This window comes from Pelophylax lessonae (assembly GCF_965119305.1).
Source record: "Pelophylax lessonae genome assembly, chromosome: 10".
NCBI classification, from domain to species: domain Eukaryota; kingdom Metazoa; phylum Chordata; class Amphibia; order Anura; family Ranidae; genus Pelophylax; species Pelophylax lessonae.
In genome coordinates, this window is record NC_138777.1 from 175618087 (window position 1) to 175634905 (window position 16819).

The following is a 16819-nucleotide window of genomic DNA, read 5'->3' on the forward strand; positions in this document are numbered from 1 at the left end:
TTCTCTCTATACCCCAACTGGGAACTATTTTCCTGTGCTAAAGATAAATATCAAAAAATGAAAGCTAATTTCCACAGTAAAGACACAGACAGTGATTAAAAAAAAAAAAAATAATACGTTTTATTGCTATCATATGATGAAAAAGAAAAGCATTTTACAAAATATGCAATTTTACTACTTCCTTCTCTTTTTACACATTATTTCATAAATGCTGATTTAAGTAAATATTTAATGGATTTCTCCTGTTTATGCATTGCTAATAGTATGAATATTATTATTCCCTTAGGCTGCATTGAACATGTTAACACGTTGTCAGGCTGAGACCTACAAAACAGATGGGATAATTGCTGTGGCAGTTGCTCCTGGTTGGGTTCAAACAGACATGGGAGGACCAAAGGTAGGTTTAAAATTAGACATTGCAGTACCAAAAGGGGTATATTTTAAGTGATCTTTAAAGCGGAGTTCCAGCCATTTACTCACCTGTCCAATGGTCCAGCGATGCGGCCGCCGGAAGCCTCGATCCTCTCCCTCGGCGCCGGCATCACTGCTGTGGGCACCCGGCTGTTACAGTTTGCGGCTTCACAGCCGGGTACCCACTGCGCATGCGCGAGTCGCGCTGCGCGCCGTGATTGGCCGGCAATCTTCTGGGACCTCTGACGTGTCCCAGAAGATTGCAGGGAGGGAGGGGGAGAGGAGAACTTCCGCTCAGGGCGCCGCGGCGCTCCGAGCGGAAGTGGGAGCGGGTACCTGTCAAAACTAGGTACCCGCTCCCCCCCCCCCCAAAAAATGACATGCCAAATGTGGCATGTCGGGGGGTCAGGACTCCCTAAAGCGGAAGTTCCACTTTTGGGTGGAACTCCGCTTTAAAGAGGTTATAAACTATTATTATCTACTGTATTGGGGCAAGAGATGCCCATACAGTAAATTAAAAGATAGCCTTACTACAAAAGAGAACAGCACTTAGAGTGGCAGATGTCTTTATCATCTGGTGGCAGGTCACTCACTGGTCATCAGGCATTAGGGCAGGGGTCTTCAAACTATGGCCCTCCAGTTGTTCAGGAACTACAATTCCCATCATGCCTAGCCATGTCTGTGAATTTAAGAGTACACCAGGCATCACTAAATGGCGGACTGTGGGCCAAGTCCGGACAGAGTCAATGCTCCGTCCGGCCCCCCCACGGTCGCGCCATTTATAATCTGCTTTTTTTCCCTCCGCTGCCCGTTAAATCTGTTTTCTTTACAGCAGCGGACATCGGAGAAGCAGAACAGTGATGCACGGAGGGTGGGGGCTGGCCCAGTTACGTGATTGGTTACCAGAACCACCCTAAATTCTAGCAACCAATCAGTTAACTGGGGCAGGTTCTACCCTCTGTTCATCCCTTTGTTGCACTTCCGATATCAGCTGCTGTGCCTCCGATGTCAGCTGCTGTGCCCTATGTAAGGTAGGACAGGGAAGAGGGCACTGCTGATGTAAAGGGGGAAAGACGGGTGATAGAGGCAGGGCAGAAATGTAAAGGGAGTGATATGAAGGGGGATGGGGTTCTACAAAGAGGGTGAGGACAGAAATTTAAAGGGGGGTTGGAGACTGCAGTGCGAAGGGGGGGGGGGGTTTAAAAAAGGGGGTAAGCACAGGAATGTCAGGGGGGGAGTTCTATAAAGGTAATGAGGACAGGAATGTTAAGGGGGGGCTAGGGACAGAAAAGTAAAGGGGGTACTATAAAGAGGGTGAGGACAGTTATGTGAAGGGGTGCTATAAAGGGGGTGAGGACAGTTATGTGAAGGGGGTGCTAAAAGGGGGTGAGGACAGGAATGTGAAGGGGGATGCTATAAAGGGGGTGAGGACAGTTATGGGAAGGGGTGCTATAAAGGGGGTGAGGACAGTTATGTGAAGGGGGATGCTATAAAGGGGATAAGGACAGGAATGTAAGGGGGGGGGCTATAAAGAGGGTGAGGACAGGAATGTGAAGGGGGTGCTATAAAGGGGGTGAGGACAGGAATGTGAAGGGGGATGCTATAAAGGGGATGAGGACAGTTATGTGAAGGGGTGCTATAAAGGGGGCGAGGACAGTTATGTGAAGGGGGATGCTATAAAGGGGATAAGGACAGGAATGTAAGGGGGGGCTATAAAGAGGGTGAGGACAGGAATGTTAAGGGGGGGCTAGGGACAGAAAAGTAAAGGGGGTACTATAAAGAGGGTGAGGACAGTTATGTGAAGGGGTGCTATAAAGGGGGTGAGGACAGTTATGTGAAGGGGGTGCTAAAAGGGGGTGAGGACAGGAATGTGAAGGGGGATGCTATAAAGGGGGTGAGGACAGTTATGGGAAGGGGTGCTATAAAGGGGGTGAGGACAGTTATGTGAAGGGGGATGCTATAAAGGGGATAAGGACAGGAATGTAAGGGGGGGGCTATAAAGAGGGTGAGGACAGGAATGTGAAGGGGGTGCTATAAAGGGGGTGAGGACAGGAATGTGAAGGGGGATGCTATAAAGGGGATGAGGACAGTTATGTGAAGGGGTGCTATAAAGGGGGTGAGGACAGTTATGTGAAGGGGGATGCTATAAAGGGGATAAGGACAGGAATGTAAGGGGGGGCTATAAAGAGGGTGAGGACAGGAATGTGAAGGGGGTGCTATAAAGGGGGGTGAGGACAGGAATGTGAAGGGGGTGCTATAAAGGGGTGAGGACAGGAATGTGAAGGGGGTGCTATAAAGGGGGTGAGGACAGAAATGTGAAGGGGGTGCTATAAAGGGGGTGAGGACAGAAATGTGAAGGGGGTGCTATAAAGGGGTGAGGACAGGAATGTGAAGGGGGTGATATAAAGGGGGTAAGGACAGGAATGTGAAGGGGTGCTATAAAGGGGTGAGGACAGGAATGTGAAGGGGGTGCTATAAAGGGGGTGAGGACAGAAATGTGAAGGGGGTGCTATAAAGGGGGTGAGGACAGAAATGTGAAGGGTGTGCTATAAAGGGGTGAGGACAGGAATGTGAAGGGGGTGATATAAAGGGGGTGAGGACAGGAATGTGAAGGGGTGCTATAAAGGGGTGAGGACAGGAATGTGAAGGGGGTGCTATAAAGGGGGTGAGGATAGGAATGTAAAGGGGACTGGGGACTGCAATGTGAAGGAGGGGTACTATTGGGGGGGGGCAAGGACAGAAATGTGAAGGGGGGGGGTGATATGAAAAGGGCTGCAAACTGCAATTTAAAGAAAGGGGTGATATAAACGGGGGCTGCAGACAAGAATGTGAAGGGCTGAGGACTGTCATGTAAAGGGGGGAGGATGTGCAGACTGAGAACACTGGTGTAATAAAAAGGATAGTGATGTGAAGGATCTGAGACTAAGTTCACATTATTGCGTGACGCGTGTAGGCAACCCATTTATGATTCAGTATAAAAAGGGAAGGAGGGGCCATAGACCAGCCCCTAAGAACGGCTGCAATAAGGGATGCTCACACCTGCTTCTTTTTCAAAATTGACAAATTTTTTTTTTGTCAATTTTGAAAAAGAAGCAGGTGGGAGCATCCCTTATTGCAGCCGTTCTTAGGGGCTGGTCTATGGCCCCTCCTTCCCTTTTTATACTAGTATAATTTAGGCTGCGGTGGCTCCCTACTCACTAATAGAGACCATAAGACAACACTAATGGGTCTCCTGACGGTTTGTGCACAGCTACTTTGCTAGTCACATTAGTCTCTGACATAGGTGCTTCTCTTTTTGCTTGCCATTTATGATTCAGACCTTGGCTGGAAGAAAATTTTACTGAGTGGACCTTCATAAATTTTATTCAGTACCCCTGGAGTACACAATGCCTCATGGAATGTGTAGTTCGGCAAGGATCCCTGCATTAGGGCATTAATGACCAATGCAACCTAGAACACACCATTTTTACAAATTTCTTTTCCTCTAAAAAATATTTGGTTTTGGTTTTTGCAATAACATTTATTTGTCTTGCAGGCTCCCATGAAACCACAAGATAGTGTGGGTAATATGATGAAAGTGTTCGACACCCTAACTGAAAAACATAATGGAATGTTTCTGAATTGGAGAGGACAGACTGTACCATGGTGACCTGGAGAAACATAGAAAGAATCTCCAGTATCCTACAACAGTGGACTATAGCGGCAACAGAGTGGAGACATAACTGAATAAAATATCATCATCTTTATTGTACAAAGTTAAAAACAATAAAAATAGAGGTATCTAGCCCCAAAGAAAAGGGGAGGAATTAGATACTTTCCATCAACTGTACACAGCGCATTCATGATCCACATAATCAACTATGTTCATACACGGAGATACAATCCATAGGATGATATTTATTATTGGCTGCTGTATGCACAGTCAACAGTTTGGCTTCCTCAGGACCCAAACATAGAAACAATGGCTTGCCTAGAATAACATAATATTAGCATCTTGATATACAGACAGGTCATAATGGCAAGGAAATACATGTATCACTTATACATATGAATATTGCATGTTCCTACCAGCAAGCACGAACAGCCAATCCTCTGCCCCTACATGTCCTGGGCGGGCATAGGAGTGCCGCTGGTGAGTGCTAACCTAATGTGTCCAAAGGAGGCGGCCAAGTCAAGGGCTCTATGCATGTAAGTGAATACATGTATAGATTATTTGTTCATATAGGGGGACATACATGGGAGTACTATATCAAAACATAGGGCACATAGATTCAGACTTATTTGGACTTATTAGCCCTCAATAAATGATTCAGGAGACCCAATATGATAACTGTTTCAAGGAAGGTAGATTTCTATGCCTAAAAACCCAGAATTGGCATCCACAGCAATGTAATACTGTAAATAACAGGGAAAGAGTATATCCTGGTAAGTCACAGATGTCCCCAATAATATAAACATATAAACTGGAGAAACAGTCATAATGGGCAACGTTTATTGCACACAAACAAGGGAAGGTACATGCTATGCCTTTTAGTTCAGTTACATTATTGAACATTTACAGCCTGATGACTTTATTTGGTTGGTCAGTGAAATGCCTCCTATTAAAGTTAATGGGAAATCCAGAAGACCATAATTACAAACATAAGTAAGCACGATCTAACTTCATCCGCAAAGATTCATCTACTTTAGAGCAGACCTAACGATAAACAAGATACCCTTACTATACTGGTACTTAAAAGTAAAAAAAAAAAAAAAAAAAAGAGAAAACAATAGCACATTTGGCAAGATGCCTCAACTTTTTGTCACATGATCTCTTATAAAGGGTAGGATCAGCCAATCAAAATTCTGATATTCCTCATCAGCATAAATCGTTAAAATGCTTAAGCATTCAGCCACATGATTTGCCACTGTAAGATTCTATGGCACCAGTTTCTGCAGCCAAGGTTAGTATTTTAAGACTTAATTTACCATTTCTAACTTTAAAGAAATGGATAACTTAAGATCAGGGAGTGCACAAAGTGCTGCAATTGTGTATTTCTCCATTTATCAAGTGGCATATTTGCCCATTTTTGTGTTATTTTAGAAAATGTGCACAATCTATTTCCTACCAAATATAAGTAGTCCTCTTTCCCTGGTTTAAAATAATTTGTGTCTATTAATGAAATCAAAGGTGCGTTATAATCCCAGTAAAAGATTCTACATAAGCTAACCCATATCCTTAACGTGTTCCTAGTCAATATACTCATGTTGTTGGCCAAATCCCAGTGTACCCGTGAAACTAAAACCATCTTTCCTAAATCTACCCTGCACACCCAGCTCTTACCATCCTTATGCATTTTTTATCATTTGAAATATATATATATATATATATATATATATATATATATATATATATATATATATATATATATATATATATAAAATTAATATTCTCCCCGAGCTTATATATATATATATATATACACAGTATGTATATATACTGTATATGTATTTATATATATATATATATATATATATATATATATATTACATAGTTACATAGTAGGTGAGGTTGAATAAAGACAATAGTCCATCCAGTTCAACCTGTGTAGGTGTGTGTGGCTGTAATCATCTCACATAGCCCTGAATGTTCTGATCCTTGAAATGTACGTCTAAGAGTCTTTTGAAAGCCACCATACTACCCGCAGAAATGTAAGATTCTGGTACCACTGGTACCCTTAATTTCCATTTCCTTTCAATATGCGTCCCACCTTTCTAATTAGGTGGTACGCATACACCTTTAAGACGGATGACGTCATCGCCGAGCGCCGCTCTCAGCGGCTATTTCAACCGCTGGCGTTCTCTCTCACGTTGTTCATTCAATGTGCCTGTGCCTGTGCTTATGTGCCTGTGTGTCTACATGCTTACAAGCTTGTCTCGCTGCCGGAACCTCCAGCTATTTGCTTTTACCTGGAACAGACCGGAACCTCGCTACTGATCCCTGTATCTCGCTACCGGATCACTCCCTCACTACTGGACCCCTCCACTACTAACCTTACTAGTGATAAGTACCCCACAGGGGAATCCTCCATAACCTAACTTACACTACCTACCTCTGCACATTAAGGACTGTTACTATCTATGCATACTAATTCTATCATCTGCACTGTTACATAGATTGCTAGCTCTTGAGTCTACTACCATCTATCCTTGCACTGGGTTAGCCTATCCTGTATTTGTCATCTGCTGTCCTTACCACCTGTTACCATACTCGATTACTAACCTATCTGCACTCTACCTAAATACCATCTAATACTCTCCTGAACATTTCTATCAAGTGCTTACCATCTCGGTCACTGTTCACACCTGTCCCTTCAGCACATCACCTTCATACTATCATATACATCCTATCACTCCAGGAACATCTTATTGAGTGTGTGTATATCTGTATGCTGAAGCTGACGGGCCCACAGTGATGAGTCTGGAGAGTTGGATCTGGTTATTCAACACATCTCTACATGACTACTGAGTGGAGATTCTGCAGCTGCAAATCCAGCCTACTACAAAAACGCAGGAGCGTTACAAGAAACCACCTCTTGTGGTAGAGAATTCCACAATCTTGTAGCCCTAACAGTAAAGAACCCCCCACGTTGCCTGAGGTTAAAACGCTTCTCCTCTAATCGCATTGTATGCCCTCAAGTCCTCATGCAATCCCTTCGACTGAACAGCTTTTTTTCTAAGCTGAGATCCCCATTGAGATATTTATAAATTGCTATCATATATATATATATAAGCTCGGGGAGAATATTCATTTTCACTGTGTTTATTCTGCCCAGCCATGAAAGAGGTCTATGTCTCAGGGAGTTCAGCTGTTCCTTCACCTTATTAAGCATTGGTATAGAATTGGCCTTATACAGAGTCGCTAAGGATGTAGTTAATTTAATTCCAAGGTATCCCGGTTCCTCTCTACACCATAGAAAGGGGAATTTAAGCTGAATCCTGTTGTTCTCTTTTTGGTATTGTAATATTCAAAACCTCCGATTTAGCTATATTAACTTTAACGTTTTATAGCTTCCCATATCTCCCTAATTCCCCCAGCACTAGCGGAAGTGTTAGCCCTGGGGTTAGAGATAAAAATAGTACGTCATCAGTATATGCGGCCACCTTGTACTCCATCTACCCCACTCTCACCCCTCTAATGTCTGGATTTTTGCAATTTGCTGCCAGTAGAGGTTCTAGGGCCAAGACAAAAAACATTGGGGAAAGGGGGCAGCCTTGCCTAGTCCCATTATATATTTTGAAGGACAAACTGCCATTCACTCTTATTCTTGCCGTTGGGTGATAATAGAAAGCAGAGATCCATCTTATCACCCTATCTCCAATGCCTGGGGTATCTCAGAGTTTCTAGCATGAAGCCCCAATCAACCCTGTCAAAGGCCTTTTTGGCATCTACCGACAGTAATACGGCTGGGGTCCCCTTTTTTTTCACTTCGTGGATTAAGGGGAGATACTTAAGACAGTTGTCCCTCCCCTCCCGACCAGACACGAAGCCCCACTGATCATTATGTATCCATTTTTGCAGTAAACGTTTTATTCTTTCTGCTATAATTTTAGCAAAGATTTTTATATCTGTATTCAAGAGGGAAATTGGTCTGTAACTCGTCAGTGCCGTAGGGTCTTTCCCCTCCTTCAGAATAAGAGGTATGTAAGCGAGCCATGACTCCTCTCTTAAATTCTCCCCTTTTCCCACTGTGTTGAAATATTCACATAATTTGGGTCTAGGATTTTTAAAAATGTTTTATAATACAGAATCGAATATCCATCGAGACCCGGGCTCTTACCCAGGGCCATTTTCTTTATTGCACACCCCACCTCTTCGTGTGTGATCAGGGCTTCTAAATCTTCTAACACCTCTCCGGGTAACCTTGGGAGATCATGCTCCTGCAGATATTCCCTCACAGCCAGATCTTCCTTTCGTCTCTCCCTACCTTCCTCTTTCTGTCTAACATGATAAAGCTGACTATAGTATGAGTGGAATGCCTGAGTGATATCTGGGGATGAGTGAACTATTTCCCCATTCTCGTTTTTAATTTTTGGAATATAGGATGCATTTGTTTTCTCCCTTGCTGCTTTTGCTAGCCATTTCCAAGGTTTATTCCCCCATTGATATTCTTCTTTCATGACTATATAGAATGCGCTTTTTTGTCTCCTGTTCTTTAAGTGCCGCCAGTTCCCCTCTCTTCTCAATTAGCTCTCACTTCTCTGGGATACCTTTGGGTCTAGCCTGTTGTTCTAATATGTGGATCTCCCTAAGTAGCTGGTTCATCCTCTCCTTCTTTTCCCTCTTTCTTTGCCTATTAATATCCCTCTTCTTTAAGCCTTATGCATATCCCACAGAATAGTTTGTGAAATCTCTGTTGTATCATTGATAGATAAAAAGCTCTCCAGCTCCTTCTCCACCTTCTCCATTATCTTAGTATCCTGAATGAGCGAGTTATTCAGTTTCCAAGCCCTTTCTCTGGGTTTTGCTGTAAGTAAATCTAACTGGGCAATCACTGGGTCATGATCAGAGTGTGATGGACTTAATTGTCGCATCCCTGAGGGAGGCTAGTAGTTGATGCTCTATTAAATATAATCGATCCTTGAACAAGACCCATATACTGAGGAGTAACAAGTATAATCCCTAAGTTCTTGGTGTCTAACCCTCCAAGAATCCACCAACTGATACTTCCCCAGTAATCTCCTAATTTCATTCTGCCTTTGTAACGGGAGATGGGAAAGCCTCGTCGATAAATCCAAGCTTGGGTCCAACCCCATATTAAAGTCTCCCACTACAATAATGGAGCTTTTCCACTGCATGGAACCGAACAGTTCGGCTCGCTTTTGAGCTTTTTCCACTGCATGGTACTGCATGGTACGGTGTTGGAACGGTTCGGTACGGTACGGCAGCTCTTTCACACTACATGGAACCGAAAGGTACGGCTCGCTTAAACAGTACCACCTCAGTTGTGGTTCCAAGAGGGCCGTACCGGTACCGTATCCCACAATCCTTTGCATGCAGCCTTGACTGTTTGTCATTACTAGCCACTGATTGGTCAGAGAATCGTTGTTATCCCACCCACTTTACTTTAGTGGAAAAGCAAACCGTACCAAACTGTTCCAACACCGTACCATCCGGTACCATGCAGTGGAAAACCAAACAGAGCCAAGTAGGGCCAAGCAGGGCCAAGTGGAGCCAAGCCGGTACTTGCAGTGGAAAAGTGCCATAAGCCTCCCTTCTTTAAATATCATCATTCTTTTTAGAATTTTCCTCTGGAACTTATTTGGCTCTCTTTTAAGGGAGTAAATGTTTGCAAAGGTACACTCCATATCAAATAATCTTCCCTTGATAAACAAAAACCTCCCCTCGGGATCTGACAGCTGCTTAATGTGCTCCGTAATGATGCAGTTCTTTAGTTACCTTATGCCTTTTGCTAGGTGTATTCAAGCCTCTAACATTATATGATACTAGATCTACCAGAGCTATGGGCAGCCAAAGAAGCAGCTAACACATCGTTTTATAGAGAAGTCCTAAATGAACAGGGAGAGAGAAAGGAGGGAGAGGGATAAGCAGGGGCGTACCTAGAGCATTTGGCACCCGGGCAGATCCTATATCTGGCACCCCCCCCCAGGCGACGAACATTGACGTGTCACGTGTAAAATGTATGAAGACCACCTTTTACATTACACAGCCCCCTTACCCCTGGACCCCTTTACATTACACAGCCCCTGTACCCCTGGACCCCTTTACATTACACAGCCCCCGTACCCCTGGACCCCTTTACATTACACAGCCCCCTTACCCCTGGACCCCTTTACATTACACAGCCCCGTACCCCTGGACCCCTTTACATTACACAGCCCCTGTACCCCTGGACCCCTTTACATTACACAGCCTCCGTACCCCTGGACCCCTTTACATTACACAGCCCCTGTACCCCTGGACCCCTTTACATTACACAGCCCCCTTACCCCTGGACCCCTTTACATTACACAGCCCCTGTACCCCTGGACCCCTTTACATTACACAGCCCCCCATTGGAACCCTTTACATTACACAGCCCCATCCCCGATACAACCCTTTACATTACACAGCCCCCCAATATAACCCGTTTACAATACAAAGCCCCCACCAATAGAACCCCTCTACAATAAATCCCCCCATAGAACCCCTATACAATACAAAGCCCCCCCCCATAGAACCCCTATACAATACAAAGCCACCCCCCCAAAAAAAGAACCCCTTTACAATACAAAGCCCCCCCTCCAAAGAACCCCTTTACAATACAAAGTCACCCCCCCCTTCCAAAGAAACCCTTTACAATACAAAGTCACCCCCCCTCAAAATAACCCCTTTACAATACAAAGTCACCCCCCCCTCAAAATAACCCCTTTACAATACAAAGTCACCCCCCCTCAAAATAACCCCTTTACAATACAAAGTCACCCCCCCCCCTCAAAATAACCCCTTTACAATACAAAGTCACCCCCTCAAAATAATCCCTTTACAATACAAAGTCACCCCCCCCTCAAAATAACCCCTTTACAATACAAAGCCCCCCCCGCCCCCTCAAAATAACCCCTTTACAATACAAAGCCCCCCCTCTACCTTTTTAGGAGGAAAGCGGAGGAGGAGGAACTGTTTAAACCAGAGAGGATGTGAGAGAGACTCACTGTCACTCTGAGCCCTGAATACACAGCGATCGGCGCCTCGGCGGGAACTGCAGAAGTTACTGTGCTGGTTAATGAGCAGGTGAGGTGATTGGTTGATAGGCGGTCCTAGCAACCAATCACCTTCTCATTAACCAGCACAGTAAACTGCGGCAACGCCGATCGCTGTGTATTCAGGGCTCGGGAGTGACAGTGAGTCTCTCTCACATCCTCTCTGCTTTAAACAGTTCCTCCTCCTCCGTGGTGGAAGCAGTCTGGCGGCCGGCCCCGGGTGTCACCCTGATCTTCCCTGACACCCCCCTAATGTGTGGCACCCGGGGCGGACCGCCCCCCCGCCCCCCCCGCCCCCCCTATTGGTACGCCACTGGGGATAAGAGAAAAAAAAAGGAAGGAGAAAAGAAACAGTTTGCTACAGAATTCTCTCAAATCTTCTAGGAATCTCAAAACCGCTATGCGGCTGTCTTTTTCCCCCTTGAGGCAGGCCCGGAAACCCCAGCGATATGAGATATTAGATGCCCGCATCTGTTCTATCAGGTGTTTAGGAGTCTCTTTCTTGCTAGAGTTTCGGCCTACAAATCAGCATATAACTGTAGATTTGCTCCTTCAAAAATAATCCCAGAAGAATTCCGGGCCTTTTTCATAATTATCGTCTTTTCTTCTGCGTAGTGGAACCTCACAGTCACATCTCTTGGGGCACCCCCAGCCTGGCTTGAGTATTCTCCCACCCTGTGCACAAATCCTTCAGTAGTCGATCATGTACATCTGGTCTCCCCTTCATTTCCTCCACACGGCTGAGCACCTGTCCAATATCTGCCTGGATTGCCACTATATCCAATTTCAGAGATGTTTCCATTTATGACAGCAGCCCTGCTAAGGCTTACTTAATAAGAGGTAAACTTGCTTGGGGTTCCTCCAAGCCAGCATCTCATTCTGCTATTAGGACTGAGCTCTCCCCTTTAGAGCCTCCACTTTGCACTTTAGGTCCCCCTTGCGGGATCCCTCCAGTACTTTTTGGTCTGGTTGCCCCTAGGCCACTGATCCTCCCTGCTGGAGGTTCCTCCATTATAAGTCTTTGCTTTTCCATCCCTGGCCGCCCTGAAGCCCCTTGTTTGGGGCTATCTGGCCCCACTGCTACCATACTAGTCTCTGCTGACATGTAACGCTGGGCTAGGGGCGTGGTGGATTACTTTTTTAGCTTTTAATTTACCTATAATCTACAACTCCAGGTAGTTTCAACTGTGGGGTGTAAAAAAAAAAAATAAGTGCCTGGGCAACCAAAAGTAATTACCACAAGAGGAGAAATTGGAAAGTAGCAACGTTGAGCAATTTACTGCTAAGAACAATGCGACACAGTCTACAAAGGCCAAGAATAGACTCAGTCTGTTTAAATCGAGGAATAAAACGTATATATGAGCACATAGGAGGAAGGGCTTCAAAGTATACCGCAATCGGATAGAAGATACAGCAGCAGTAAACCTTCTGCTTATTATTATAAAGAGCCATCTGCCTCTGTTAAAGTTCTTCCCCTCATAATCCTAGTACAGGCTTTATAGCTTATCTCTTCTTCAAGTGGGCCCCCAGAGGGATGAAGTCGGAAGGAAGATAATGTGCTAAACTCGTTCAGGGGTCTTCACCATGACGTCCCCCCTGTCAAGAAACTCTCTCACACACCTTCACTTGAGTACCCCCGAAAGCAGGGTTACCACTCCCGGAGCAGCAGTTCGGGGAGGATGGGACACCGATAGGCTCTCCTTCCAGTACGACTTCCGCCAATGGAGGTAGGGGGGAATCCAGCGGCCCAAGTGTCGATGGAGGCGGCAGGTAAATCAAAGCTTCCCAGCAGCGGTGGGAGGGGAGTCAGAGGGCCCAGAGATCAGAAGCGCAGAACTTCCATTTGCATTCAGATGGCCGGACGCGGTCTCCCTTCAGCACGGGCGGCTAGATGCATCAGGCAGCAGTGGGAGTTCGGGCGGCGGGTCACCTATTCCAGCGTGGATGTGAGCGTCCTCTCACGTCAGAGCTCCTCCCCCCCATCCACTGGTCACATCTTATCCCCAAAATCCTTCTGAATCATCCAAATAGTTTCTACAGAGGAATGCTAGGGTAACACAAAATTTGATGCAGATTTGTTGTTCTACTCACATAGTCATTTTTAATGCGATGACCACGCAGTACATATGCTCACTCAACAGCATCTAGTGCTCCTACTTACTAGTACAGTGAAGTCATCATTGTTCATGCATGTGCATTTCAGTCCATTCTCATTGGCTGCCCGGTTTCCATGCTTACCCTCTAAGAGCAGGATGGTCAGGCACTAACTATAGCTGACTTGTGTGTTCTTCACCTTTAGCAGCCCCCTTTCCCATAGGGCAAGCAGGCCTACTGGTCCCGGATTGCCCCCAGGTCTTATACACAATGCTATAATGCTATAATGCCTGGTCACCAGGTCGAGGCAGATTCATACTGAGCTCAGCAAATGGGTACTTGCAGTGGGCAGACAGGCAGAGGGGTTCAATGACAGTCCAGGTATATGGCAGGCAAGGTTCAGAAAAGTCAGGGCCCAGTCTATAGTCAAAAATCAGGCAGAGTTCGGAGAATAGTCAGAGTTCCAATCCAAGGTCCTAAAACAGGAATCTAAACAGCAGGCAGGGCAGACAAACAGGGGGCTCGTGTTACAGATGTTATCACAAGTATGAAACTGCAGGCTTGGCTGGCCTAAATCAGGTTTGGTCTCCACCAAGAGACTGGCTACATAAATTACCCTGCAGGTGGAGAGACAGACAGGGAGAATGTATCACAACCAAAACCAAGATGCTGGAATGAGACCAGCAGCTGTCAAGGAGCAGAAGCACATGAGACTGACACAGATTACATCAATGTCATGCAAACTGTTCATGTTATGGCTGGACCCTTTCCAGACAGATCATATATATATATATATATATATATATATATATACTGTATATATATATATATATATATATATATATATATATATATATATATATATATATATGCTGGACAGAAAGATGGTGATTAAAAGTGCATCTACATTTAGCTTTTTTTTCTGAGTCTCCATGCAAAGTCCTACAAACACCTGTTAAGTCTGTCAGTGAAGTCCACATCATGCATCTTCCTGTGATAGTGTGAAAACAATGATGCACTGCTTCTGAATTTAGTGCAGAGTTGCCATTTTCATGTAGTGTGCGTGCTTGCATAGCAGTGGGCTAAAAAATGTTACAGGGGGCATGGCCATTAGCATTTTCACTGATAATTAATAAACCTGTAGCTTGTCAATCAGCAGCTGGCTACACCACATCTTGCCCACTGTTTTCTGGATTGGCAGCACCACCTCTTTTGCTGAAATCCTCCCCCTGTGAGCTGCAGTGTCTCGAAGTGGGAGCGTGTGAGACACAAATGAAGGAGGACTTGACGCTCTCCGGTGGGGTAAAGAACTTTTTTTTTTTTTTAGTATTGTGCATTACATATAAAATAGATTTGGTTCAGTCTGTCATACAGGAGCTTTTATTTTGTAATTTAAGAAATATTGTTGCACAATATGTACACTTTTTGAGCACACTGGGGAGCAACATCCTCTTGCCTGCTTCAATACTATGCGGTCCTGGAAATTTATGTGCCTTCAGAGATTTTGTTTTTTTTGTAAGGAGACCTGTTGATATACCAGGGAGGATTATTTTAGCATTTATTGTCTTGTTGTAAATAGAGGATTGCTTCGTCCAGAGTTTCTTTTTAATCAGAGGACCCCAAAAAAAGATTATTTTTGTACTGGGACCCACGAAGAGCATTATTATCGAAATGTCGGCAAAGCCATGCATAGACAATATACGATGAGGTTTCTTTCCATTCAAATATAGGTCTGAATGTTTTTTTTATTTGTAAAGCAGAAATGTAAGTTATTACCAAAACAATAGTTATGGTTTATAACACAGACCAGATGCTTGAGCATCATTTCAATGTAAATGCTGAAGCATATACAAAAAAATGTAAAGTGGAACATAATATAGGTATAAATTACATAAATGAATGCAGCTCTGTATTCAAAATACTGTATACCAGGATATTTTGTTACTGCAAGCAGTGTTCGTATCTAGATTTGATTTGGTAATAGTTCACAGGTTGAACTGGATGGCACAGGTTGAACTGGATGGACTGTTGTCTTTATTCAACCTCACCTACTATGTAACTATGTAATAGCCTCTTTCAGTCCCTATACAGCAAAACTGAAAGCTCATCCTTGTAATTCCCTGTGCCTGATGCTCATACTTTCTCAAGTTGCCTATTTGCACTGTGCTGTCTTTCATAGTCCTTTATATCATTGATCCACGGATTTCACCCATAGCTAAATTAAATTACATAGTAAAGTGCTGGCCTATCACAAACATATAAGTTATCCAATTTGGTTCCCAACCCTTAATTTAGGGAACACTTGCTTAGTCTTACTGGGTACTTATTCTGCTTTTTTACTTCTAATAAACAATCATGTCTGTAGCAAATCTTTAAATATGGTTTGGATTTGATTGATCAACAAGTAGATAATTGGGGAATGTATGTTTTTGTTCCCATTTTCTTTGACTTACTACTTGTAACATTTCTCCTCCTTCTACTATCTTACGAGGTGCCCAGAAACATTAACTGTTATCATTTTCTTAAAATTAAATTTCTGATTCAACATAACACAAACAAATTAGTAGGGCTCCATGAAAGTGTCATTAAACCCACATCATAAAAAAGTATCAATAAATGGCGTAATACATGCTGTTCCTACTCACTCACTCAGTAAATACGAGCTTCATTTTCTGTATTCTGCAAAAAAACCTTGTTGATCTTGCTGCTCTCTATCTCAACCTTCAGCCCATGTCCCCAATTGAGCTAGGAATTTTGCAGCTGTGGTGGCAACTCTGCACATGCTCAGTTTTCAGTAAGTTTCCATGGTGAACATTTCCTCCCTATCACATCTGAGTAGCCCATGTGATTATAGAGACACACATGTGGATGTATGCACAATGGTAAATGATAGCCCACTCCCTCCCTTCTCCTCCTTGTCCACTAACCAGCTAAACACAATGGGGGCGGGATAATACATGTAGATTCATTGAGGCTTCTCCTCTCCTCCATTCTCCTCCATTTATTTTTACTCTTTTCCAAAAGCTGTTTTTTTATTTTGAACATGTGACCAGCAGCAGAGGACTAAAGCTCCTCCTGCTTCTGTTTGCCTGCAGACAGGCTGGGAAAGAGCTGGGTCATATGACAGCTGTATATTGATTAGAAAAAAAGGTTGTTGTTTTTTTTTTTTTAAATTAAAACAATTACAGTGCCGTCATCCACATACAGATATAGAAGGGACAATGTAAATTAAACAGTGTGTGTTTAGTATCACTTTAGGTCATCAGGAATCTCTGACTATTCTATGGGTCCTGAGCTGCAGTGTAGGTTCTCTAATGCTATGGTCTGACCATATGATTCAATGGGGTTGATTGGGCAAATAGACTGTACACTTTGCAAGTGCAGTTGCACTCATTTTCCACAGAGATTAGAGAATGTGGTAAAGCTTTGCTGATTTCCATCATCCAATCATGTGCCAGCAAAAATGTGGGTTTTTTATTTTTCTTGCACCTGATTTGGTATTCTTTACAAAGTGAAGCTTCACTACATTTAATAAGCTCTGGGGAAAATGAGTGCAACTGCACTTGCAAACTGC

General features: G+C 43.9%; 1 protein-coding gene across 1 annotated transcript in view; it reads left to right on the top strand.

The window, feature by feature from the left end:
* Positions 1-16819, top strand: part of LOC309565539 (uncharacterized protein) — a 127557-nt gene that overhangs the window by 24904 nt on the left and 85834 nt on the right. Inside the window, exons 5-7 of the mRNA XM_082270497.1 lie at positions 287-397; positions 3947-4056; positions 4483-4543. Coding sequence (XP_082126623.1) covers positions 287-397; positions 3947-4056; positions 4483-4543 — 282 coding nt within the window. The remainder of the gene's footprint in view (positions 1-286; positions 398-3946; positions 4057-4482; positions 4544-16819) is intronic.